The sequence below is a fragment of the Sphaeramia orbicularis genome, chromosome 10 (assembly GCF_902148855.1).
Source record: "Sphaeramia orbicularis chromosome 10, fSphaOr1.1, whole genome shotgun sequence".
In the NCBI taxonomy this organism is placed as follows: domain Eukaryota; kingdom Metazoa; phylum Chordata; class Actinopteri; order Kurtiformes; family Apogonidae; genus Sphaeramia; species Sphaeramia orbicularis.
In genome coordinates this window covers 13,358,357-13,384,637 of record NC_043966.1, presented here as the reverse complement: position 1 = coordinate 13,384,637, position 26,281 = coordinate 13,358,357, and the positions used below count along the sequence as shown (strand labels likewise).

Here is a 26,281-nt window from a genome sequence, read left to right as displayed (position 1 = left end):
GAGAATTTTATTTTCCTTGGTCAGGATATGTACAGTCAGTCCAGCTTAGATTTACAATTAATACTGAACAAACAAGAACTCAAAATATGAATTATGAAAGAGCTGCAGCATCTGAAACCGACCACAATGAACATTTGACAGATAAACAGTACCACAGTGCTTCAGTTTCAGCTTCACAGTTTGTCATGTCTTTCATGGATTGTGATTGTCTCTCTCAACTCAACATATATTTTTTATTTGTAAGGTTTTTTTTTCATCAATCACTAGAAATTTCAGGTGACCCAAAGGTTGAAAAACATTGCTTTAATGGCCCATTTTGTAATATTTTACTAAAAACACAGATCTACAGACTCATATGATAAAAATCCTTCACTTCTTACCCTCTGTCGGTCTGTATTTACCTGCAGAGAACCTGCCCTCTATCTGTACTTTCTATTTTCCTCTTGTTTTGCTGTGTTTGAGATGTTTCTGGGTGTTGACCTTCAGGTGGTGTGTTTGCACCTATAGCTACTGAATAACATCGTCACACAAGACGCACAGGAACAACATAAACGCAAAGCAATTCCAGTTCATTGTGCTGTTCGTAGTTCTGTGGAAGTATAGATAAGATAAGTAAGATAAAGAAGACGGATGAACAACATCTGAGCATAAAAAAAATAAATAAGAGGAATGAAGTGAAGGCTTTGGTTGTATGTAAGAGTGTGGGCATGTGTATGTATGTAATATTACATAAATACTGGAACATGCTGTGAATTTGATGTGCTTTTTATGTTTTACAGCTCTTTATTTGCGTTCTCATTTTTTCTACCATTTGCTTGGCCTCCACATCAAGTGGAAGGAGGCACAGTTTATGAACATGAACAGGAATTGTTTTTTTTATCTTTAAGTAGACGTCAATACTAATAAGGTGGTTTTAGCATTAGATAAGGATTTAAACCCATAAAGACGCAACACTACTTTTATGTCAGTTCCCAAATTAAAATTTTCTCCATATTTTTTTTTCGTTTGTTTATTTCGAGCATTATAGAACACATGCAAATTCAAAATTCCCCCCCCAAAAAACAAATCATTCATTTATACTCAAAAAGGAGTGGGAAGAAGAAAAACTTATTTAATCCCACCCCCACTCTCATCATCAAATAACTGAATATAATAACATTTTAAATACTTATTCCTGTCCTTCAACTTCAAGCCAGAACAATGGACAAAATAGAACAAAATAGGCCTGTACCAAACTAGAGTAAACTCATTTGACAGTATTTACATTGCATAACCAAAATGTGCGTAAAAAAAAAAATTGAAACAAAGTAAATTCCTGGTGATGTTACCACAGGTAACAGTTAACCATCAACTTACATGATGATAATTACATACCAACAATGGTAAAAACAAAAAACTGCAATACCACAATTGGTAAAGAACAGCAATAATTACCTACCGGCAATGGTAAGAAAAAAAACCCCCAAAAAACTACAATAGCACTAATGGTAAAGGGCAGCACATACCAGCGATGGTAAGAACATTAGCAGATGGTAATGGACAACACAGACCAACTAGATGAGGAACGACAAGCACACCTTAACATTTAAGACAGAGTATTTATGGAACATCAGTTTGAAGACCCTCCATCTTTATACTGGGACCAGACCATATTTCCGTAGAGCAGTTTAAATCGGTGGATATTTTGGCATTGCTTGTGTTGGATGTCCAGACTGTTCCAAAGTTTCACTCCACATACAGACACACAAAAGCGTTTACAAGTGGTTCGAAATTTGGGTAATGTGAAATCTCCAAAACCTCTCAAATTATGAGTACTCTCCCGAATTGTGAAGTTTTTTTTGTATATTACTTGGTAGTAATTTGTTGAATGCTTTAAACAAAGTTATTGCTGTATAATATTTTACAAGATCATGGATTTTTAATAGTTTTGACTGAATAAAAAAATTATGAGTGTGTTCTAGAAATCCAACTTTATGTATGATCCGTACTGCTCGTTTCTGTAATATAACTAATGGATTTATGGTCCATTGGTAACCGTTTCCCCACACTTCAATACAATATGTGAGGTATGGGAGGACCAAGGAGCAGTTTAAAGTACGGAGTGCATTTTCATCAACCTTTATTCAACCTTTCTTAAGTGATTTATCACCATTGATTGTAACATTATCTTCCTTATTTTGGGTTTTTTTCAGTGTAAATCAGGTATTTTCCTATATTTCATTCACTGATCATGTAGATGTTCATAAAAGATCAGATTATTGTAAATCCCCCACAGTAGCTGGATGACATAAGGGTATTTTTGACCTGCTACCCATGGAATACGTAAAATACAGGTCTAGATGTATGACTGAAGTTTTCTACAGAATCTGGTCCCCATTCCAGACTTACATTGGTACAAGACTAACTACTAGGGCTGCTCGATTATAGAAAAAAAAAAAAAAAAAAGATTATTTTAGCAATAATTGAAATCACAATTATTAAAAACGATTATTTGTAAACCTTAAAGTTGTTTATTTTTTTCTTGCAAAACAATGTAAGATATACTCTTTAAATATAAATAAAGCTTTTAACCATTAAAACAAAGTATGTTCACTTTTGTACAAAACAAAAAAATCTTTGAATGCAAATAAGTATACTGTAAATTCAAGTATGTTTCCTTTTGTAACCAAACAGTGCACTGGAATTAAACTGCTCTACACTTGCCATAGAACTGGAGCAATAAAAAAAAAACTCACGTAAAGTGCAAATTATAAATTCAAGTATGTTCAATGTAGTATGAAACATAGTAAATTCAGTGGCGTGCCGTGAGGTTTCAGTTAGGTTAATACGGGAGTTGCAGCGTAAAGAGATTCGGAGACTGAAGATTGCATTGCGGACGAAGTTGTAGACGGAGTTTTTTTTGTATTTTAGTTTTTCATAAGATTATGATAAAGGTGGCGGTGGTTAAACTTTAGATGGTTAAAAAGGTTTGCTGTGTTACCGGTCGGTGCGGACACAACTACGAAACACTTTTTGCACGTAATGGGTTTTTGCTCTTCATCAAACCCAAAGGGATTCCATACAATTGAATTTGACTTGCCTTTTTTGTTTACCAAGCACTTCTGCTGTGATTCTCCTGCTATTTTTCCAGACCGCTAGGTACAACTTTCCTCTTGGGGTGGACCTGCCGACTAGCAGGCAGCGTTAGCTTAGAGGGGGGCGGGGCAGAGCAGCTCATGGGAGCTTGCGTGCGCGTGAATTAAACAACGCAAAATTAATAATTGTTTTTTCTCGATTACATAATTTTTGTAATCGTTGCGTGTAATAATCCAAATCGTAATTGAATTTCGATTAATTGCACAGCCCTACTAACTACCATTGTGTTGAAGGGCCTGGTGGACCATAAGTGAGAAAATACACAACGGATCAACACATAGTGGGTTACCTGAGTTAATATGCACTTATGCTAATGATGCTGGAATGTAAAAATTGGACCCCCCCCCCCCTCTTATTTCTATGTATCATGTATGATTCTTCTGTTTATGTATGATATGGCACCATCCCCTATTGTTTTTGATGTTATGGTTGTTTTAGTCTAAGACCGCATTGTTTGTTTCTGTTCCTGTCTATGCTGGTTTGTGTCTATGTATATTTGGCTGCTCATAATGACATGTTGTATATGTGAAGGAACAGACAGTGTAATCTAGTTTTGTTACACATGGTATAACCTTTCATTTATGGCTCTCCAGCCTCTTGCTTTATATTTGTATTTATTCTTTTCTTTATTTTTTTTGTGTTATATAAAAAACTCAATAAAGACATTGACCAGAAAAAACAACAACAAAAAACTCAGATTAAAGCTGAAGTTTATTACATCAAAAACAGAGAAAACTGAAAAAAAGTGTCCTTTTCAGTCCAATCTGTCATTAACTGAACATAAACCCAGTGTGTCCATCTACTGTCATTGATCCAACTCCATGGGTTTTATTGGTGAAACAATGTTGTAGAAGATGAAGGTGTTTCCATGGTAAATATGGAGCCTCTGAACGTCCAAATGGGTCATATCTGATGACCATGAAAAGATGAAAAACTGTATTTTTATACCAATTATTGACATGTATTGATAGGATTAATGGATCAACAGGTATTAAACAGTTTAGATCAGTAGATGGTTTTAGTCGTCAGTGGATGTGTGGGTCTTCATGGGTTATGTCAGTGTTTTTTAACCTTGGGGTTGAGACCTCACGTGGGGTTGCCTGAAATTTCTAGTAATTGATTAAAAAAAACAAACAAACAAACAAAAAAAAAACGTACTAATGAAAAAAATATATGGTAAGTTGAGAGAGACAATCTCAATACATAAAAGACATGACAAACTGTGAAGCTGAAACTGAAGCACTGTGGTTCTGTTTATCTGTCAAATGTTCATTGTGTAATCTACACCTGGCTTTTCTGCCTCCGGCAATAATAATATACATTACATAGACTAAATGTTGTCTAAAATTACCATTTATTAGCAACATAGTATAGCAAACTATTATATGATCAAAAACAAATTAATTTTAACCAAAAAAAAAAAAAAAGTGTCAGATTTGAATGTTTGGGGTCGCCAGAAATTTGTGATGTTAAAATGTGGTCAGAAGCCAAAAAAGGTTGGAAACCACTGAGTTAAGTTCATCCACACGTCTTAAAAATGGAGTGTGGACTTTGGTAATAAAAAATATTGTAAATGATTGCTGTGCTGGAGAATCATGACTATCAGCAGTAAAGTGGAAAGAAACTACAAAAAAGGACTGTCTTTTAAAAGCAGAAACAGGCTGGAAAAGTGCCAATGTCAAACTGCTCACAAAGGCATAAAAAGTCACGTACATTCATGAAAATAACTTTCAGAGCTCCATTCTTGTCCAGTGCATCACAGGGACTTGCTGCTCCGCCGGAGTGACCCCCTGACCTGCGGCGAATAGCATGTGGGCCACAGAGCTGCCTCAACAGCGCCGATGTTGTCTGACTCAGTGTCACTCCAGAAGAACAAGGAGGCAGGGTTACCATGCTGCTGTCAGTCATCTCCCTCGGCTAGAGGATGATGAGCAGGCTCTGGTGGCTTGAGATGGCTTAGAAAGTACAGCTCAGTGTTTGCCTCCAAAAATCAACAAGTCAAGCTGAGTCACATGTATTTATAAGCGCGTCTAACAAAGGGGATTTTGCAGCGCATTTCACAAAGAACCAAGGGCTTGAATGCAGATAAAAATGGCCAACAAAAATAACAAAGAACAAACAGTCTTCAACATAAAGCCTGTGTGCATGTGTTTGTGTACTTGTGCAATTGTTAAACCCTGTGTTAGGCAATATGAGAGCCCTGGATAACACACACATCCTCTTCTCTGTGTATTCTCTGTTTTTTAAGTCCTTTTTAAAAATGTTGCTTGTAGGAGACAGACATTTTTTCAAAGACTGTTTTGTTTAATTCATGTCATGGATGGGTCACACTTCTTTTCTACAGCATAATGAATAATTGAATCTGGTAGTATTTTGGGTTAAAATGAACAGCCTCGTTCTTTTAACTAAATATATTTGGTTTGCATCTCTGTGAGGGTGTGAGGAAACTGTTAAAGATGTAATCTCTGTGCGACATCACAGTTGCTTGACTTAGACACTCAGCCTAATTAATCCAAAGCCCTCACTGTAATTGCCTTAATATATTAGCTCTTTGTCTTCTTTATCTTGATTTTCTCATGACGTCTATTTCCTCTTAATTGATTCAAAAGGAGATCTAATCTCCTCGCTGAGTGTGGGCCACGTATTGATAGCTCTAGTTGAAATCAGCGACAGTTTTGCGGTTCCTATTGTCTACACTAATTACAGAGGAGTTGATCTATTGTCTTGGGCGACCATATTGAACCCCCAGAGTGTTCAGTAGAGACGGGTGCTCACCATTCCTGTTTGGTTTTTGACAGGAAAAGACCAATGAAGACAGCCAGATGGTGGTTGGCGTCAATTGTACTGTTGGGGCTCGCTGTGCTGGGCGCCAACGGGGTACCCAACAAGGAAGGATTTGGGTCGCCACCCTATCGACCAGTCGTGAGATTCCGACACAAGGTATTGATCACTTTCTTTTTTCATTTGTTGTCTGTAACAAGAAGCCCGTGTGCTTTTGCCAAGTATGAAACTAATTACAGCAGCGCTTTCTTCCTGCATCAAATGACTCTCCTGTGGTTGTTTTTCTGCCCACTGAAAAATACTTGATGAATCATTATCCCTCCCTCTGAGCCAGGGGACTGTCTTTTCAAAGACAATATCAGATTAATGTGAGGCACAGCTAAGCTAAGATGAAGATGAGGATGTCCGTGTGGCATTTTAACTGAACGTTTAAAGTAAAAGATGTAATTGAATGCTTATCGACTCAGTGATACAGGGCAGGCCCCACAAGCAAAATCTTCCACTTTTATTAATCTCGCTAGCAGTGTGTCGAGCTTCCATTTCTTTTCCTCTCTAAACCAGTAGCACAGGCAGTGCTTTCTCTGATATGACTCCAAAATGACAGAGAAGCTGAAAGGGATCGAGCTGGATATGAAGTTGTTCTGGCAGAAGGGGACTTTGGGAAAGCAAAGTGGTTTGTCAAGAGGAATTACTCAGATAGTAGCTTCACATACTTCCCATAAGCCCCTCTTCCAATTCTTCTCACTAGTAAACCCTTATTCCCTATATAATCCAAGATTAATAAGAGTAATAATGATGAAAAAATGTTGCATATTCTCTCATCTTCATAGTCGTAAATGCAGTTTGTTTCAACCGGCTTTAGCTGCGTAGGAATTAAAGGCAAAGACAGTGAAACTAAAGACAGAGGGGTGAGAGGTGGTTGGGTAGAGTGAGAGATGGGGAGGGACAACGGAGGAACAGATGGCGGGAACGTCATTGAACTGTATCAGAGCTGAGTGAGGAGTGACGCAAAGCTGTTGAAACGACACAATGGTCAAACGAACCTGACCTTTTCAACAAGTTCATTCACAGAGACGCTTTCTAAACACGCAGAAGGCGGAGACCGGCCAAACGAGATCTCAGCCTCTTTTCAGTCACACCATCGCTGCAAATGGTATGAGTTAAAGAAGTAAAGAGATTTAAACTTCAATACCCTAAAACCCTGTAATATGATCTCAGTAAACTGCAGAGATAGCACTTCTGCCCAACTGAGATGCTTTATAGGGAAGGAGCAGAGTCAAATGATCCGGCATCCTCGTCTTCCTGAATGGTATTGAGTTTCATTTAAAGGACCACATCACTACTCCAGACAGTATGTGTGTGTGTGTGTGTGTGTGTGTGTGTGTGTGTGTGTGTGATACGACTAAATGAATCACTGTTGAACCTAATCCTTCAGTAGTCACTTTTCCATCTGACATCTGCACAAAACCTCACCGATATTTACTAAATGTCCAAAAAACATAAGTGCGTAATGTTGGTTTTTCCATTAAATCACAAATGCGATGATTTGTTTATTTATTATCACAATATGACACAAGAAGTCATTCCATAAACATGGTGATGAACGTAAATATCATGCTGATTTACAGATATGCTCATTGTTATTATATACTACCCCTCTATCTCCCCTCTAAATAAAAAAAAAAACGGTTGGGTTTCCTGGTGTGTCCACACATACCGTGAGATGTTTCTTCTTCTTCACTTGTTGTAACGTCCGTCAACATCTGTTTTTTTAATTCACCTGACTCTAGTTGTGAAAAAAGGTCTTTCCATTGCAGTTTTACGTAATATACCATTTGTGTTACACCCGAAAAACCACCTCTTGCCAGCACAAAAACTTTTAATCAATAAATGAAACTTTTGGCGAAACTTTGGAGTGGACTACGTCTATATTCAACAACAAGAAAAAAAAAAAAAAAGGGGGCTAGGAGGAATATCCTTTGATTGGCCATAGCTGGTCTCATCCTTGGGCTGTGACTGTGCTGCTGGGGGTGCTGGAGGTTGTATGGGGGGTTGATGGTGTCCTCCCCTCCTCCTCCCCTCCTCTGCGTGCTGGGCTCCACCCCCCCCTCATAGCCATATTAATTAAAATTGATTTATATAAACTCAAAACAGATTGTAACTGATACAAATACATTATTACAAATATTAAATTATTTAACTCATTGTTGTATTGTGACTGCGTCCACCGCTACTGCCGCCACAATAATTCTGGCAAATTAGACTACTAGTATTATTATATATTTTTTGGTATTATTACAACAATTATTATTTTCCCCCTCACTCCCCCCTCTCTCTTTCTCACTTTCATTCACACTTTCATTCCCTTTTCCCTATCGCCCAAGCTATATTGTTTAGTTCCTATTTACACTGATGATCTTTTTCATTGTAATGTGTTGTTGTTGTTTGTCAGTACCCTGCTGTTGTTGTTGTTTTTGGTTTGTTTGTTTGTTTATTTGTTTGATTTTCTCTTTTTTTATGTGTTGTTGTTTTTCTGTCCACATTGTCCTGTTAACTATCACTTATAAAAAAAAAAAAAAAAGAAAGAAACTTGGCAAAATTGTTGTTTTTTTCCTTAGGTAAATTTTTATGCGCAAGTTATATTTGCACAATTTGAGGGTCAATGGAAAAGTGACCAGTGACAGAATATATGAGTAGGATCTTATGTGTTAGGGTGAAACTGTGTACTCACTATTACACGTGACATCCTAAAATCATCATCTTTTCATTATAGCAGACACTGAGAAGTGTATTGGAAGCATTTTTGTTAATGCCAGCAGTTTTAAAATTGCCGAGGTTGTTTAAAAGACAATAAGACATAAATTTGCAAGGTGGCTTTCATAGCGAAATCCCAGGAATCCTTGCTTTCACCTTATTCTCCATTGTACTGAACTATGAATGTACGTTTTGTGCTCCATTGTGGTGCCATCTCATACGGGGGGAATAAGCATAACCCTCATCCATCAACTGATTCTGAAGGTGGCATGAATAGTCCTTTACATTTTTTTATTTTTATTTTTTTGTATAACAACAACAGTTCTTCTTGTGGAAAACTGTTTCCTCTCCTTTTATTGTCCTAGTTTGGAGTAGAGTGACTTTAATAGTTACAGTAATGTATGTCCACATGTAGCAGGACTTTGACGAGAAGCTACAAAAATGATGTATGTGCTTTTCCACTCCAATGAAATTAATGTGCCACCACTGTGATTACATCGCAGAGGAATGTCATTACAGCATCTGCATACTATTACAATTCGTCTTGTGAGAGGACAGAGGTAAACTCCGCTCATCTATCCGCCTGTCAGATGAAGCTGTGGGAATTTACAGGCCTTTGGTGAAAAATGGCCATATTTCAAGCCCTTTTCCAAATGTCATAGGCCTTTTTGTTGCTCGGAGAATTTTCTCTGCTGTTCGCTCGATTGCAGAGAGTCCTGGGTCATCTACTTGTCAATACAGTTGACTGAGCAGAGTTAAAGAACAGTTGTTTTAAAATGAGATATCCCAAAGTTGCACAAAAGAAATGTCAAGATTTAAAGCACAGTTAACAGCTGGAAAAGCTCCTTTTTAAAAGAATGTAGTCATCATTGTCCAAAGTCAGATATATGACAAAATATTCATGTCATAAATCCTATTTGCGTAAAATTCTACAAATACGAGAACATGGTTAACTACTAGAAATGACATATTTTAATAGAATGTAGTAATTAACGTCCTTAGTTGGATATATGACCCAGTATTTATATTAGAACATTGTTCGCTGCTATAAATGTAGTAGTGTAAAAGAAGTGACATGGTTTTATATATTTACAACCATTTGCATATGTAACAAAAATAAATAAATCATGCTTTGAATTCTACATAGTACAATTCTAAATCTAATATATTCCATTCCCTAGCCTCCATTAGAAGAGAATAAAATAGCAGAGAAATGACTTTAATTTTCCTTAACGTTACACTATTCATTTCATCGTCTACGTGCTTAAAGAAATGAGCTTCGCTGTGGGGAAATGTGTTAATGCTCCTCCGTCTCCTTTGAAGGACAGTGTTTGACATGGGTAACAGGATCGGGTCCGACCTTATAAGCTTTCCTCACAAAGACTTCAATCACCAGAAGCCACTGGGCCATAAACAGCTGGTCACATGTTCTAGCCATTATTCCCATGTATTGTTTCAGAAATTCACCATGAAAGCCTCCACATGAGGTCAGGTTAAGTTGAACATTGTAATAAGAACACCACACAGAGGGCTGGGCTTTGTTTTCAAGCTTCCACCGTATTCCTTATTTTATAGGCTCTTTCAGCAAGTTTCCCCGGATGAGTGATGGAAAGGCTGTATGTGTAATTTGTGAAATTTGTGGAAAAGCAGCCAGGCCTGTTTGACACGAGGGACAAAAGCAATTTCTGAGAGTTTGTCGATCTGACATCAAGCTGTTATGTCAGGACAAACAAAATGGAGGCAAGGACAACTGTGTGCAAAGCCCTATCCATCCAGCACCAGCTTGGCCACATGGCAAATCTAGATTAACCGAGGATAAGCAGAGAGGGGGGGGGGGGGGGGGGGCAGTGAGAGAGGGAGTGGGCAAATGAGATTGAGATGGAGCGTCAGGGAATAAAGGATGGAACAAATTATAAATACAGGAATATAGAGTAAAAATTAGATGTAACTGGGAAAATGACACACAGTATCTGGAATAAAAACAGCAACAGGCAATGTTTGGCTTTAAATGTGACTATTGTCAGTATTATTCCCATCCTCCCCCTCCTTAGCTGGTCAGTTTTAGCCCCAACCCATGTCACTCATCTTGATGAGCTGTCTACTTTCAAATGGCAGCCAGCCTGAGGCTGAGGTAACCAGCTTCTGTAAAGTCTCCTCTGGGGCTCAGGAAGCACACACTGTATGAAGCCAGTCTACTAGAACAATAACAAGATGCCGGTGTCGATGCTGCTGTTAACTTGCGGTTTTCTAAATCATTACTGTACGCTTATTTTTGGTTTTCTTTTCCTTATTTATTGCTTAAATATGCTTATTCCTCAGAAGTGATTCCTAGGAATGTGAACCCTTATTGACTTCATTTCTGATTCACCAGTTAACAAATCAAATGCACAACAACTCTCCATCTCCTTGTATTGTTTTCTATATTACTGAACATGGCGACTTTTCATCTGTTAATTAAATCAGTCAAATTAATCTGAATTCCATTAAACTGGGAAAGTGCTAAAACAGACTACACCTGTTATGTAAACTGTGATATAAGCAGCTGCATCTTCTTAATACCTGGGTTTGTGTGATCTGCCACTGAATGGAAACATTACATAAACTAAACATCCCTCTGCAGTGCATTGTAAGGAGAGATTCACTGGCTTCATGATGTAATTAGATCATGAAACAAAACATCCCCACACCTCTAGTGATTACTTTGTAGTGTTGTTTTGAATTGGAAAAATATTATTCATCATGATTATAATATGATGTTTTGTGTCCAACCATTATTCTGCCCTTTATTGATCCTTTCCTCTGTTATGTCTCTCAAAAGTTGGAATATTTTCTGACATGCAATATTATCTGAAATCTGTGATTTCCTAATTTCCTTGAACCTTTGTTTAACTGAACGAGGTACAAAAAAAATTATTTCTGTGTTTTCACTGGCCAAGTTTATTTTATTTGGTAAATATAAACACATTTAGAGTTTGATACCGGTGACAAAAAGGCTGGAACATGTTTGCTAATGAGTTTCCTTGAGTTTGGAAACTGCAGACATTAGCTGTTGCAGTTTTTTCTCCAAATGTTTTTTTTTTTTTTTTGCGCCAAGATATCTTATACATACAAAACTGTCCTTTCAATGCTCATTTTTGCTTATAACCCCCCCCCCCCTCCCCCCCTTAAAAAAATGAAATAAAATAATTTGAAATAAAATAAAAATACAGAAATATTGGATTTCCATTTCTCACAAATATTTAACAAGTAGGGCAGGACTACCTCCTAAGACTTGGAACATTATCAGGGCAGATATTTCAAAGAAAAACTGCCCTTCATCCTATTTTCCCACTAACCTTCCCCCTCATCCTTACCCTCTCCCATATCCCCATCCTCTGCCCTTTACTCACTCATCCCCCCTTTAACTGATATGGGTGACAATGTGTACGACTCGATCAGAGTTTAAGAGCTTCTGTGTTCAAGGTATGCAATAAGAGGATGCTAAATCTTATTCTACTGTCCAAGTCACTGCCATTTTTTCAAGTGGAAGTTTTGCTCATTCCAAGGTTTACAAGACTGCAGCTGCTCAACAGTCCCATGGCGGTTGTCTGAATCTGATGCTCCATACATTTTCAATAGTCGGCCCGTTAAGCACATGCACTCTGACCCTGAGGCATGTCAACTCAATGGCAGTATATGTATGTCTAAAACTCTTCAGACCTTCCAGTACCTTCAGACACATGCAGGTCTTCATGTGGACACTGATGCAGCCCCAGACCATCACAGATCCTAGAGAATTTGATGCGTACAGACATGACACAGGGCTTCCTCTTTATGAAATACAGTTTCTTGTTACATTTCTTGAAGCAGGAGTGGACTGCGTAGTGACACTGCAAATTATTTGGTTCTTGCCAAGATACAAAAAAACTTTAGATTTAGAAATGTTAGATAATTTATCTTGTTTAAAAGGAGTGATATTTTGCTTTTTCAGTGGAATTATGCATTTTCAAACATTTCCCTGTGGTCTACATAAACTGTAAATGCTATGCTTGGGTCTGAATTCTTCATTAATTCAACTCCACAGGTCCATCTTCAGCCTTATTTCTGAGTAATGACACCAGAAAGGTTGTTTTGAGCACTGGCCCTTTAAATGCAAATGACCCACTTCATGCCCCACCCCCTCCAGGTTGTCGACTGTGCTGCTTTGTCCCGTTCAACCGACAAATGAACATTTTAGGTAACTGGTTCAAAGTTTGGACATATTTTCAGTATGGACTACAACTGCTGCTGCTGACAAACAGTTATGGCGTACTCAGAGAAATATTGGTTGGAAGTCTTGACCTTATATGTGCAAATGTTGTGATGTAACTAATTATAAAATGTAACAAATTAAGCAGGAATTAAAACAGGTTGTAGTTTTTTATTTTTATTTTATTTTATTGTATTTCTGTTTTTATTTTTTATTTTATTGTATTTCAAATTTCATCTTATTTCTTGCACTTCAAAAATTCTATGCATAATCAAATATTTTAATGTGCGCTGTTTTTATATTTATTTTTATTTTATTGTATTTCTCTCAAATTTCATTTTATTTCTTGATGTATAATCAAATCTTAATGTATTTTAATATTGTATTTTTTCAATCAATGAGAAGCACTTTGGGCTGCAATTTCTGTATGAAAGGTGCTATACAAATAAAGTTTATTATTATTATTATTATTATTATTATTATTATTATTATTATTATTAAATCCACTCAGTTTTTGCTGGAATGAATATAAAGATAGCGTTGCAGCACATGGAGGGTTCAAATTCAAACTTTATGAACTATTAGGGTCCAAATACACAAATAAATGAACCGAAGACTAATAAAAGTGGGTTTAGCAAAATATGACCCCTTTAAGAGTTAATTTCTTATTTTTAAGTGGTCATACATCTGTAGACATGCTTGTTTCTAGATTTACAATCATGATTCAAGAAATTTGGTCAAGAGAAGTTATTTTGCAGCATGGACAGATATTTCACTTGTTTTCTGCACCTTTTTCCTCAGATTTAGCGTTTTTATCTGTTTTTAGACACCCCTTTTTTGCAGTGTGCATTCATCTCAGTGTATAATGGTTTCTTTTGAGATGCTGCTTGAAGAACTGAATCTCACCTTCATTCAATAGTGATTTTTATAATAGTTAAAGGTTCAGATGAAATAACAAATCCCACAATTTAGTTTTGATTGAAAAACGTCCTAACTTTTCATGAAATTTTTGTATATATGAAATCAAATGAAGAGGCTTTACTGCATAATATGAAAAGATAGGAGAATGTTTTCGTATTTTGAAGGACACAGGTTGTGGATGTCTGTACTTGTGAATGTGAGAGTGAATGCTTGTTTGTTTTTATATATCAGCCCTGTGATGAACTGGCAACACGTCCAGAGTTTACCCCGCCTTCGCCTGTTGGTAGCTGGGATGGGCTCCAGCACCCCCAGGACCTTCTCCAGGATTAGGCGGTTCGGAAAATGAATGAATAAATGAATGAAAGTCCTGGATGTACTGACAGCACTTGGCCAACTCAGCAACAAAATAAATAACCTAAGCTGAAACAGTGCTTTTTTTTTTTTTTTTTTTTTTTTTCAACAGCAAAAGTATTTGACTCAGAGTGCATGTTTTCCAGTCATGCTCCGTGCTCCAACGCTAGACACTTGAAACGAGACAAGACCGTTTATATTAGTACTTAAAGCAGTGTTTTTCAAACCTTGGGGTCGGGACCCCATGTGGAACAGTTTAACCATTCAACAGCCCACATTTAAGAGCTTTAGGCATAATTCAGATCTATTTTGATAAAAGGTGACGCTTAGGTTTTCTTCTACTCAAGCACAGTGTTGTGACTAATATTTGTACTGACTGCTTGGCAATTTTTTTAACATTATTGAGGGTACAATCCATAATTCTGTCAACTCCTGTTCGTAGGTAATAGAATATCTAACCTAGTGTTTTTTCAACTTTGTGATCAGGACCCCTCACCTAGAATTCAAATGGGGTCGCCTGAAATTTCTAGTAATTGATAAAAAAAAAACTTACTAATAAAAAATATATGGTGAGTTGAGAGAGGCAATCCCAATACATAAAAGACATGACAAACTGTGAAGCTGAAACTGAAGCATTGTAATACTGTTTATCTGTCAAATGTTCGGTTTCAGATGCTGCAGCTCTTTCATTATTCACAGTTTGAGTTATTGTTTGTTCAGTATTATTTGTCAGCCTTGTAAATCCAAGCTGGACTGACTGTACATATCCTGACCAAGGAAAATAAAAGTCTCCCTTTGTGCAGTAATCTACACCTGGATTTTCTGCCTCCGTCCACAATAATATACATTATATAGACTAAATGTCATTTGAAATTAATGTTTATTTGCAACATAGTGTAGCAAACTATTACATGATCAAAAACAAATCAATTTTTGAAAAAAAAAAAAAAAAAGGCTCCATTTTGAATGTCTGGTTGTTAAAATAGGGTCATGAGCCAAAAAAGGTTGGGAACCACTGCTCTACACAATATGTTAAGTATGGAAGTATGAAGGAGCAGTACAGTATATAAAGTGAGTTTTTGTTCAGTGTGTACTTCATTTTATGTCGTATTGCAATGGTTTTGAGACTTTTGTTTTTATATCTGTATGTAGTTTCCAGCTGAGTTTATTGTTCATTAGTAATGGACTCAGACCACAGTGTCTCAGGATGCCACTGAGCAGCTGTTATATAGACCAAATGTCATCTAAAATCAACGTTTATTTGCAACATAGTATAGCAAACTATTACATGATCAAAAACAAATTAATTTTAGCAAAAAATAAAAAAAAGTCTTGGTTTTTAATGTCTGGGGTCGCCAGAAATTCATGCTGTTAAAATGGGGTCATGAGCCAAAAAAGTTTGGGAACCACTGACTTAAAGGAACCTTTCAATGGAATTTGCTAAAAATTGTCCAACACAAGACAAAATGATATTAAATAGATCTACCTTTTTCTCTTTTCTCTCTCAATCTCGCCTTGGCCTGGTGTCGCTATGGAAACTATTCAGAACAAAGCAGGGGTTTAGATTGGAAAAAGTTTGCGTATCACGACGAGAGGATGAGATTGGGAGCGATGTGGGCAGATGAACCACAGGTTGTGCAGCTGGGTGCTTCGCCGTCCCCTGGGTGTAGGGGCAGCAGAGACAGGAGTGCCGGCGGCCCAGGGGAAATCACTCTCTTCAGACAAATGAAGTGTGAACACCGTCTGCCATATGCAAATAAGCCCCATTTCATATCTTGGTGCAGTTCTAAATGTCACCTCCTCTAGAGGGTGGTGGGATATGAAGAATGTCAGCAAGCCACAGGTGTTTGCTGTGATTTATGCACTCACCACTGTTTGGTAAAACATTCGTGAAGTGTGTTGACACAATTTAGCCACTGATGCTTAACTCAATTTTCAGTCTTGATTATATTTTCCAAAGTTTGATCTTATTTTTTTAGATGGGAATAAAAAAACGGGCAACCTGAGGATTCAACTGCAACTGTTTTTGCAGCTATTTTTACAAAACAAAACTAGTTATTGTTCATTTCACACACTGACAAAAGACATGACACAGTAAACTCACAGCTCATACATTCACATTACTGCACCTTAATTACTTTTACACCTGTATGTATATAATGGATATTTACTTCCATTTCCTGTAGATTTGTGCATATGCAAATTTTGTATCCTTTCTGCTTTATTAGTGCACTGAAAACATCAAAATCTTCCCAAGTATATTTTCTCATTTCTATTCAAAATATCTCATCACACTTAAAATAAGACATAATCACCTAAAGAGTAACTTTTCAGTGAGATATATGAACTTATTTTTAGACAATAGATTTAGAAAATCTTATTTCAAGAAATCTTACCAAGATCCTTTTCACTTGTTCCATTGGCAGTTTTTTTTTTGCTTAATTCAAGATTTTTTTTTTTTATTTTTAATTTTTTTTGCTTAATTCAAAAATCATTAAAAAAAATCTGCCAGTGGAACAAGTGAAAATTATCTTGGTAAGATTTCTTGAAATAAGATTTTCCAGATCTATTGTCTAAAAATAAGTTCTTATATCTCACTGAAAAGTTACTCTTTAGGTGATTATGTCTTATTTTAAGTGTGATGAGATATTTTGACTAGAAATGAGAAAAATACACTGAGTAAGATTTAGATTTTTTCCAGTGTGTATTTTATTTCTATTATTTATTGCTTTTATCTCTTCACACTTACTTTCCTTTTTTCCTCCTTTTTGCTAATGTTTTTTAAAGAGTGTTTTTGTATGCAACTGAGCTACTGCAACCACGTAATTTCCCTTGTGGATCAATAAAGTTTGTCTAAGTCTAAATTCACTGGGGTTGGCAGTGATTTTTCTAACAAATAATCATCTCATTTGTCACTGCCATATTCTCAGTGAATAAATATGTGTGTAGCATGACACACAGTATACAACAGGGGGTACGTGTACCCCTAGGGGTACTTGGAAGAAGCCCAGGGGGTACTTGAAATTGCTTGGGGAATAATACGTTAAATGAGTCATCATGTACTGAATACAAAATAAATAATGAGAATTAACGCTGAAATATAAAACACAATAAATACATTTATATAATAGTTTTATTATCAACCATCTTGTTTAAGCTTTGGTGACAGTTTAAGAACATTTGTATTTTATATTATTCAAAATAAGTTCATTTGAGTGGCTAAGTAATTATTTTTTGTTGCTGAAAGGTTCATTTATTAATTAATGACAGTCTATTTATTTTTTTCTTATCAATGAAGGATGGCACGTTTCCGTTTATATTTTACACACAAAATTTACTATAAAAAATTTGCTATGTTTTATAAATCACAATTAAATATATGCTGTTTGGTTACAAAGTTTTGAAAATATAAATAGACACCTTTGGCTCAGGAACAAATTTTGCCAAATTTTTTTTCAATCAAAAATGCTGAAGCGAGAGTTGGGGGTACTTGGCTAAAAAAAGTATATTTCATGGGGTACTCCACTGTAAAAAGTTTGAGAACCACTGGTCTACAATAAAATAGCATTCAGTATTATACAAAGCTTTAAAAACCAAGGGAAGTCAGTACATTATTTAATCCTTGAAATTCTCTTTATACAATTACCTTTACATGCATAAAACAACATCTCAGCCCGTTAATAAAACTAGGATTAGGTTAATATATTTTAACAAAAATTATACCGTATGCAGATTTTCAGTGGAAATCCAGGAACCCAGTAGGTGTATCTGCTATTTTCAGGGGCCGTTGTTCATTATTGACTCTAGACCTGTTGCATAATGCATCTTCTCCATAACAGCACCTTGCTTTTGCTGGTAGAAAAAGAGTCTGGATGTTCTGTACAAGAAAGAGAAGGATGAGCTATGCAGATTTCAGTGTGGAGAAATCAAATATTTATGCCTCTTTCTTTCGTATTCATGGTTTGTAGAGAGCAGCTCCTCAGAATAGTGGCCCGATAAATACATTTTCTACAACTATTATGCATGCTCTAAAGGAAGTTGGTTTTGTAGTGCGCCTACAGAGAGCGCCTTGGTCCTCTAACTGAATTTGTTAATTTTTAATAACTCTGTTTCTACTGTACGAGGGCTAACTGTGATGAATTGAGTGCTTCGGGAGGAACATAAGTAATTTTTCAAACTTTATAAAATGTCTCAGAATACTGTATGTGTGAACATCTTAAAGATAAAAAAGAAGTCATCCTGGTGACTAATGGATGAAAGCCCTTATAATAATTTTAATAATTTTAAGTTTGCAATCTTTTTTATTTTATTACCCCACCCCCCCCAAAGTAGAGGCAAGGGGTATTGTTTTTTGGTTCAGTTTGTTTGTTTGTTTGTTTGTTAACACTTTAGCAGCAAAACTATTGGTTGAATTCATACCAAATTGGGTTTATAGATTGCTAGTGAGCCAGAATAGATCTTATTACATTTGGGGAACAGTAGGTCAAAGTTCACATTTTGTATGAATTTTTAAAATCTTTTTTTTTTTTTTTTCACCATTTACTTATAATAGACGAAATTTCAAATGTCTGTAGCGGCAAAAGTATTGGTTGAATTCACACTAAATTGGGTTCATAGATTACCAGTGACCCAGAATAGATGTCATTACATTTATGAAAAGTAGGTTAAAGTTAAACTTTTTAATGAATTTTCAAAATCTTTTTTTCTCCAATTCACTTATAATGGCTGAAATTTCATATGTCTATAATTACATCAATTTTGTTTCAATTTACTTCAAACTTGGCACATGACATCAGTACACGTACAGACATGATGACATTAGCTGGATCTATACCAAAATAAGCTGCGATACGTGCAAGGGGTGGGGTTTGTTTTGCCTGGAGCCACTTGTTATATGAATGTTGTTTTTTTTGTTTGCTTTTTTTATCTTAGTTATCATACATTGGTGGGTTTGTGATTTGCCCGGAACATCATTGAAAATGACAATAATGTTCACAAGTGGAAAAAAAAAGTCAGTTCTCCACTCTTCTCCTCTCTTGTCCAATGAAAGAAAACCAGGACGAACTGTGGTAAAAACATGACAGCCATTACTGACTACAGTACTTTACAACATAACATTAATCTTATAATTTGGAACAGTATTTCTGCTAAACACTGTGGGTTTTGTCTTTCGTTACTATTGTTACAAATCGTAAAGGAAATCATTTTTAATGGCCAGTATGAGGAGGAAGGATAATGTCATCAGACCCTATTTCACCTGTTTTTGGAGTGGTGTTTAAATCTAGTCGTGGAAAGCAATTGCCACCATATTCTTAAAATGCAGAATAGCAGTGGCAGTAACTATGGCAACACAAAGGGAAATGAGAGAGAAATGACCGCTTTAATATAATGGCATATTATTGCCTGACTTATCAATTGCATCATTAGCTGCCACTCAAATGAGAAACACTACATTGCATTAGACAGTTCTACCCCAGTGAAAACCTGTGGGCCTGAACGTATTGCTTACATTGGAAAATCGGCAATTTACAGGGACAGAGGCTGTTAATGTGTTCTATTTAACATATTAAGTATGACACCTGGAGAATGATTCTGTTCCAAAAATTACTTTCCTTTAACTGAATTTTTCTTTTTTCTTTTTGTTCCAACAGGATGGGATCCCTGAGAGCCTGAGGATAAAAGGTGAGTTTTATCCTTGCTGTATTTTTGTGCTTTTTCCTCTTTTTGTCTGATAATGGACAACCAGCTTCATGCAGGTTAGGTCTATGGTTGTTCTCAGTTGGATGTTGCAGCATGGAAGTAAAATCCACTGTCTGATATTGTGAACCAAAAGGAATCAGGAGCTTTTTTTTTTTTCTTTTTTTTTTTTTGGTGAACATTTGCAATAGAAAGCAGCCTTAGTAACAGGCTTCACATCAAGTAACCTGATACTGATAGGACTAAAGCACTTTTCTGTCTTATATTTGACCTTTTAGGTTCAATAAAGAGACCTCCCTTTATAGTGATGTTTAACCCTTTCATGCAAAGTGGTCACTACAGTGGACACTTATTCAAAGTTGTTCTCTTATATATATAGTGATGGATTTTGTTGTTTTAGTTCCATATCAGCCAACACAGTGGACGCTTATGCATCATCCCATACACTGACATTCATACCATTACTGTAACTTTGCTGTTCTTGATAAACCTGATCTGCAGTAACATGTTTGACTGTAAATCAGTTGCTTGTTATTGTTATTAGACTGTAATTAACAGGGATTTTTTTAAAACAATACGTTTTTTTTTTTAGCTTAGTACACAGGAAAAAATCAAAATCTTACCAAGTGTATTTTTCTCATTTCTAGTCAAAATATCTCATCACACTTAAAGTAAGATAATCACCTAAAGAGTAACTTTTCTGTGAGATAATAAGAACTTATTTTTAGACAATAGATCTTGAAAATCTTATTTCAAGAAATCTTACCAAGCTAATTTTCACTTGTTCCATTGGTAGATTTTTTTTTTTGCTTCAAGGTAGGGTAGGAGATCCTGGAAAAACGGTTAAAACAAGCTACACTTTGAAAATACACAGTTCAACAGTCCAAGCCCCTGTCTTCAGATTTCCCCCTGAAGCCACACCTCCATTGTACTGACTGTACTCACAGAGGGGGAGGGACAAATGGCAGTTGAACTTAATAGACATATCACCATTCAATCCTTTCAATGGGCCTGTTAAAATGATTGGATAGTGTTTTTTCAGTCCTGTCTGTTCCACAGGTGACTACATTTTTTATTTTTGTGTTAGAGCATTTAATTAATTGGTTGCAATTGAGGTGTGAAGAGGATTTTAAGTAATATAGTAAAAAAATGCTCCAGGAAAACATCTCCTACCCTACCTTTAAGTCAAGATTTTTTTTTTTTTTTTTTTTTTTTGCTTAATTCAAGCCAAAAAATCTGCCAATGGTTGAAGTGAAAATTATCTTGGTAAGATTTCTTGAAATAACATTTTCAAGATCTATTGTCTAAAAATAAATTCTTATATGTCACTGAAAAAAAAACTCTTTAGGTGATTATGTCTTATTTTAAGTGTGATGAGATATTTTGACTAGAAATGAGAAAAATACACTTGGTAAGAGTTTAATTTTTGCATTGTGTCTCCATGAAGTGAGTAATGACTACTATTAGAGTATGTTAAAATGTGAGAAAACATCAGATTAGCACCATTAAAAAGTGTTTTATTACATGGTTTTCACACAGTATATCAGTAAATACATGTTTCATTGTGGACATTTTTGCAACTCCATGAAAAATAGGTTCATAAGAAAAATTTCAATCACATTGTTTTTTTCCACCCCTAAAGAGGAATAAAAACACTCAGGAAAAACATCTTGATTAAGGTTCACATAATTCATGCATGAAAGGGTTAACACATTCAGGTGTTAACATCTGATATGAGCTTTTTAATTAACAAGCTACAGATAAGGCAATCTCCTGATAAAATCCACCATCTACACATGTTTTACAGACTATAGACACTTTTCCATCATAGAGCAGGTGGTGTTGTGTTATAATTTGTTAATTATAGCCAAACATATCCAGGCAAAACCTGCAGTTCTGTGGGTTCGGGCAGAATAGCATGTGTACAGTGATATCCTTCTGTAAAAGAGATTCCTCAATTATGCATAAAGTAGGAGTTTTATGTGTGTGTGTTTATATGTGTGTGTTTTAATAAAACAAGGCAGTAACGTGTGATGTGGATCAGTACAAATCAGGTGGAGACTACGCTAATGTTCTTCTTATCACAGTCATTTCTTTCAGTCTTAAAGATTATATGCGTAAGAGTTGTGTTGTCTTAGTCGTATGAGGCTCCAAAAGAACGTCAGATGTTGAAAAATTAAATAACTATGAGCTTAAGAAACTAATATGATGAGTTTGCATAAGTGCTAATGCCTATAAAGGATAATACCCAGTACTTAACTCAGCCGAATAACTGCGAATTAGAAATATTACCGACCATTCTTATTTATCTGAAATGCATACCTTTATGGACAAAAGTATTGGGACACATTGTATTCAGGTGTTTCATTGCTAACAGGAGGCTGGACCACAAAACAATAAAGACACATTTCATATTATAATTTTTAGGGCTGTCAAAATGAACACTTCAACGCAGATTAATCCATCATCATACAGTAAACTGTGCAATAAACCTGTGACATGATCAGCATGTGCTCAGTTGTAAATAGTGCATATAACTTTCTTGATTGTGTTTATCTTGATTCTGCACTTTCTTTGCTCTTGTGTGCTTGTACTTTGCTGTTGTAAACCTGAAATTTCCCCCTGTGGGACTAATAAAGGCATATCTTATCTTATCATGATTAATATGATTAAAAATTTTAATGCAATTAACCCATCTGCAGCGTAGAATGACGCTGAACGTCTCTGGCAACACATTTGGGTCAGTTTGTCCAAGTAAGTTTGCGTTGCTCATGAACAAATGGACAGTTGATTTGGTAGTGACAGTCAGCAGAACTGACCCATAAAGATGGAAGACACTAAACAGCACGCTGGCCCTCTGGATGGAAATATGAGCCCAAAAAAAACAAAAAAAAACAAGACGGAACAGTCAACCTACATAAAATATTATCCATACTCTGCAGGGAGGAGTTTTCTTTTCACCGAAGCACTTCCACCTTGAAATACCACATTAACGTGAAGCGTACATTAGTTCTGCTAGCACTTCGGCTAGTGACAAACAGCTTGTGACAAACATTTTTATTTATTTCCATTAACAAAAGTGTTTTTTCAATTCTAATTTTTGGCATTTAGTTAGTTTTTGTTAACAATAATAACCTGTCCTATCCCGCTCCTTTTCGAATGGTTTACTTTCTTTTTATATAATTCTTTTGTTGTTTGATTTTATTGCAATATTCGAAATAAATAATTAAACAAACAAACAAACCTTGGTCCAGACCAGTACATTGCGTTGCTCAGCCTCCATACCTTTATTCCTGCCTGTTTTCAGCAGACTGCCATCAAACATAGGCAGCACACTATGGACAAGTACCTCATACAACCCCACTTCAAACAGTTCAATGAAATCAAACCAATGACGGCACTCAGTTAATAATAATAACAATAATAATAATACAAGTAAAAGTTTTAAATGACTACAATTCAACCTCTGTGTCATTATCCCATTGGCTCTATTATCTGTGTTCGCGGTGACACTGTGCACTGTGGACACTTTAATGCGCTCTGATCCTCTTGCTGTTTGACAGATGCATCTAATCCGTCAACCTGTCACCTTTCTAATGTCTTCTCTGTCTCCTCTAAACAAGAGTCAATGTCAGGCAAAAGGTGGCCCTACTGCCCAACATGTCTGCCACTAAGTGTTTGAAAGGGCCGCTAAATGGACGTCTCCCCATTTTTCCTCACCAGAGAAGGTCGAAGCAGTAATTGTAGAGGGTGCATTACCATAAAGGGCGGCCCCAGCTGTCTGCTGTGATTCACTTTAATGCGCCATGTTCTGTAAGCCGAGAGGGGAGATCTCACTTTGGCCAGTTTTCAGCAAACTCATTTCCAGTCCTGATAACGAGAAGCCGAGCGAACTGTAGAGAAAATCATAAATAATTCAGGCGTCACACTGTACAATTGAGGCTTCACATTATTACGTAACTGAGGTCAATTTAGCTTTAAAACAAGCTACGTCACCATCTATATTTGGAGTGGACGCCTTTCATGGCAAGAAAAGGTGGCATAGGAGTAGTATTTATGTTGGTGAATCACATGTATGTTCAGTCTGTAATGCTGAGAGTCGTCATGTGTCTGATTATAGTATTTATTTGCACATACAGTCGCGGAAAAAATTATGAAACCACCCTTGTTTTCTTCAATTTTGTCACACTCGGAGAAATGTTCGTCGGAAGTCTTGACCTTATATGTGCAAATGTTGTGACGTAACTAGTTATAAACATAAAAAATTAAGAAGGAATTAAAACAGGTTGTAAAAATCCACTAAATTTTTGCCAAAATGAATATAAAGATAGCTTTGCAGCACCTGGAGGGTTTAAATTCAAACTTTATGAACTATTAGGGTCCAAATACACAAATAAATGAACCAAAGACTAATAAAAGTGGGTTTAGCAAAATATGACCCCTTTAACAGCTGATATCTAACCATTTTCCATGTTTTCTTGATAATAACCAAAATCACTTCAGTTCTTACATCAATATCAATGGCATTGTACTGACAAAAACAGTGCTTTTAGGCATTCCATGTTTTCTTTTCTGTCTGTTTTAGTCACATGATACACACAGGAGTTAGTACTTGATTGCGTAACCATTGTTTTTGATGACTTTTGATGGTCTAATAATTTTTTCCGTGACTGTATGTCTCATACTTTATGTCCAAATTACTCCAGTGCTATAATATTCTTTGCACTCTGACAGACTGCAGACCTGTCCAAGATATAGGCTGTCTAATCTTTCACAGTGTGTGCTTGGATAGGCCCAGAATCCCACAGCCCTTAACAAGATATGCAGTTTAGAAAATTGAAGCATAGATTGATGGATGATATTATATTCCTACATTTACCATGAATGAGAAAACAAAAAATAATTATAGACCGAGGGAATGCAGCACCCTCTAAACGATATCTGAATGTCAGCTCGTAAGAGACAAAGACAGACAAATGCCAGCCGCTTTCCAGGATGCACTGTAATTGGAGTCCCAGATCGAGTGTGTGCCACACTAACCAAGCTTGTTATGCCAGATGCAGAAACACCTTAGGCTGCTGGTGAAATGCAATTTCGTGGAATAAAAAGACTGGTTTAGGCTTATGAAATACCTGATGGAACTTTTTCCATATAATCCTCATTACTTGTAAAATGTCAGAGCTGCGGAAAGACTGTTATGAAGATTGACTTTTGCTGGTACAGTATCAAAAACAGGGGACAGAGGAACGATAGCCTGTCTTGAAGCATTCTGCAGGTTCTCTGACATATTTGGCTTTAGGTTGAGGCAGAATATAATACAGTAGATAGTGTATAATTCATACAATACTGAACTTTTTCATTTTCTGTAGGTTGGCACTGCCAGAGAATATTTATGCAAAGTATGATGCAAAGTGAATCTGACCTTTAAATTGTAGCCTTTTGCCATTATACAACTGCACAAGCGGATATAAACTGATGCTATTGCGATTTGGTTACTTGCACAAACTTCCAGTATTTGAAACCTATATTATAGCCAATATTTTCAATTGTTGTTCCACTCCAAATACCACTGAAGCAGTGGGAGCGGTCACGGTATTTTTCTTTCTTTCTGTAAGGATCCCCATTAGTCTCTACCAAAGTAGAGACTATTCTTCCTGGGGTCCATTCCAAATATTAATAAGTATTACAATTTTTACATTTACAAAGCACATAGACAGAACCCCCCAGAAAAACATTATTTCATTTCATTATTTTCATAGTTTCATTATTGATTACAGATTTCTTAATATTTGTTTAAAACTCAACATGATTACTTCTCAATATAAAAACATTACAATTTATACATTTACAAAGCACATAGAAGTATATAAATATATAAGGTATATGCAATATTATATTCCAATTAAAGCAGGTGAAATATTCAAACTGTAATTCATCATTTTATAATTTTCTTCTTTCATTTGTAGCTTAAATCAAACATTCCTGTTCAGAATAACCCCGTTCTGTGTCAGGTTCATTTCCCTCTGTGTGTATGTTGCTTTAATACAGTTTTCCTTCCAGTTTTTTTTTTTTTTTACCCAAAATACAAAAAAATGTTGCCATAAAGAGAGTGGTTTGCAACCTGCGACCTAATATGAAAACATAATTTTGCATGTCAGCCCAACAGAGCAGTAAGACAATATTTAATTAGCCTTTATATATTAGTGCAGATATAAAAAGCAATTAAATCATTCATCTAGTATGTAGTTGAATGTGATGAAGTAGCTACTAGAAAAGGCCCCTTTAGCTGGAGGCCTTCCATAATCTGCTTTGTAAAGATGTTCATTAGATTTGTCAGGTCACACCTGTCTAGTAGACGATGCCAGCTCAGTCTATATCTCGTCCAAATGATATATTTTTTGCGTGGGGCAGTGA

General features: G+C 36.0%; 1 protein-coding gene across 2 annotated transcripts in view; it reads left to right on the top strand.

The window, feature by feature from the left end:
* fstl5 (follistatin-like 5) overlaps positions 1-26,281 on the top strand; it is a 339,290-nt gene that overhangs the window by 52,209 nt on the left and 260,800 nt on the right. For both annotated transcript variants that reach the window (XM_030146006.1, XM_030146007.1), the window contains exons 2-3: positions 5,934-6,075; positions 19,822-19,852. In XM_030146006.1, coding sequence (XP_030001866.1) covers positions 5,934-6,075; positions 19,822-19,852 — 173 coding nt within the window. The remainder of the gene's footprint in view (positions 1-5,933; positions 6,076-19,821; positions 19,853-26,281) is intronic.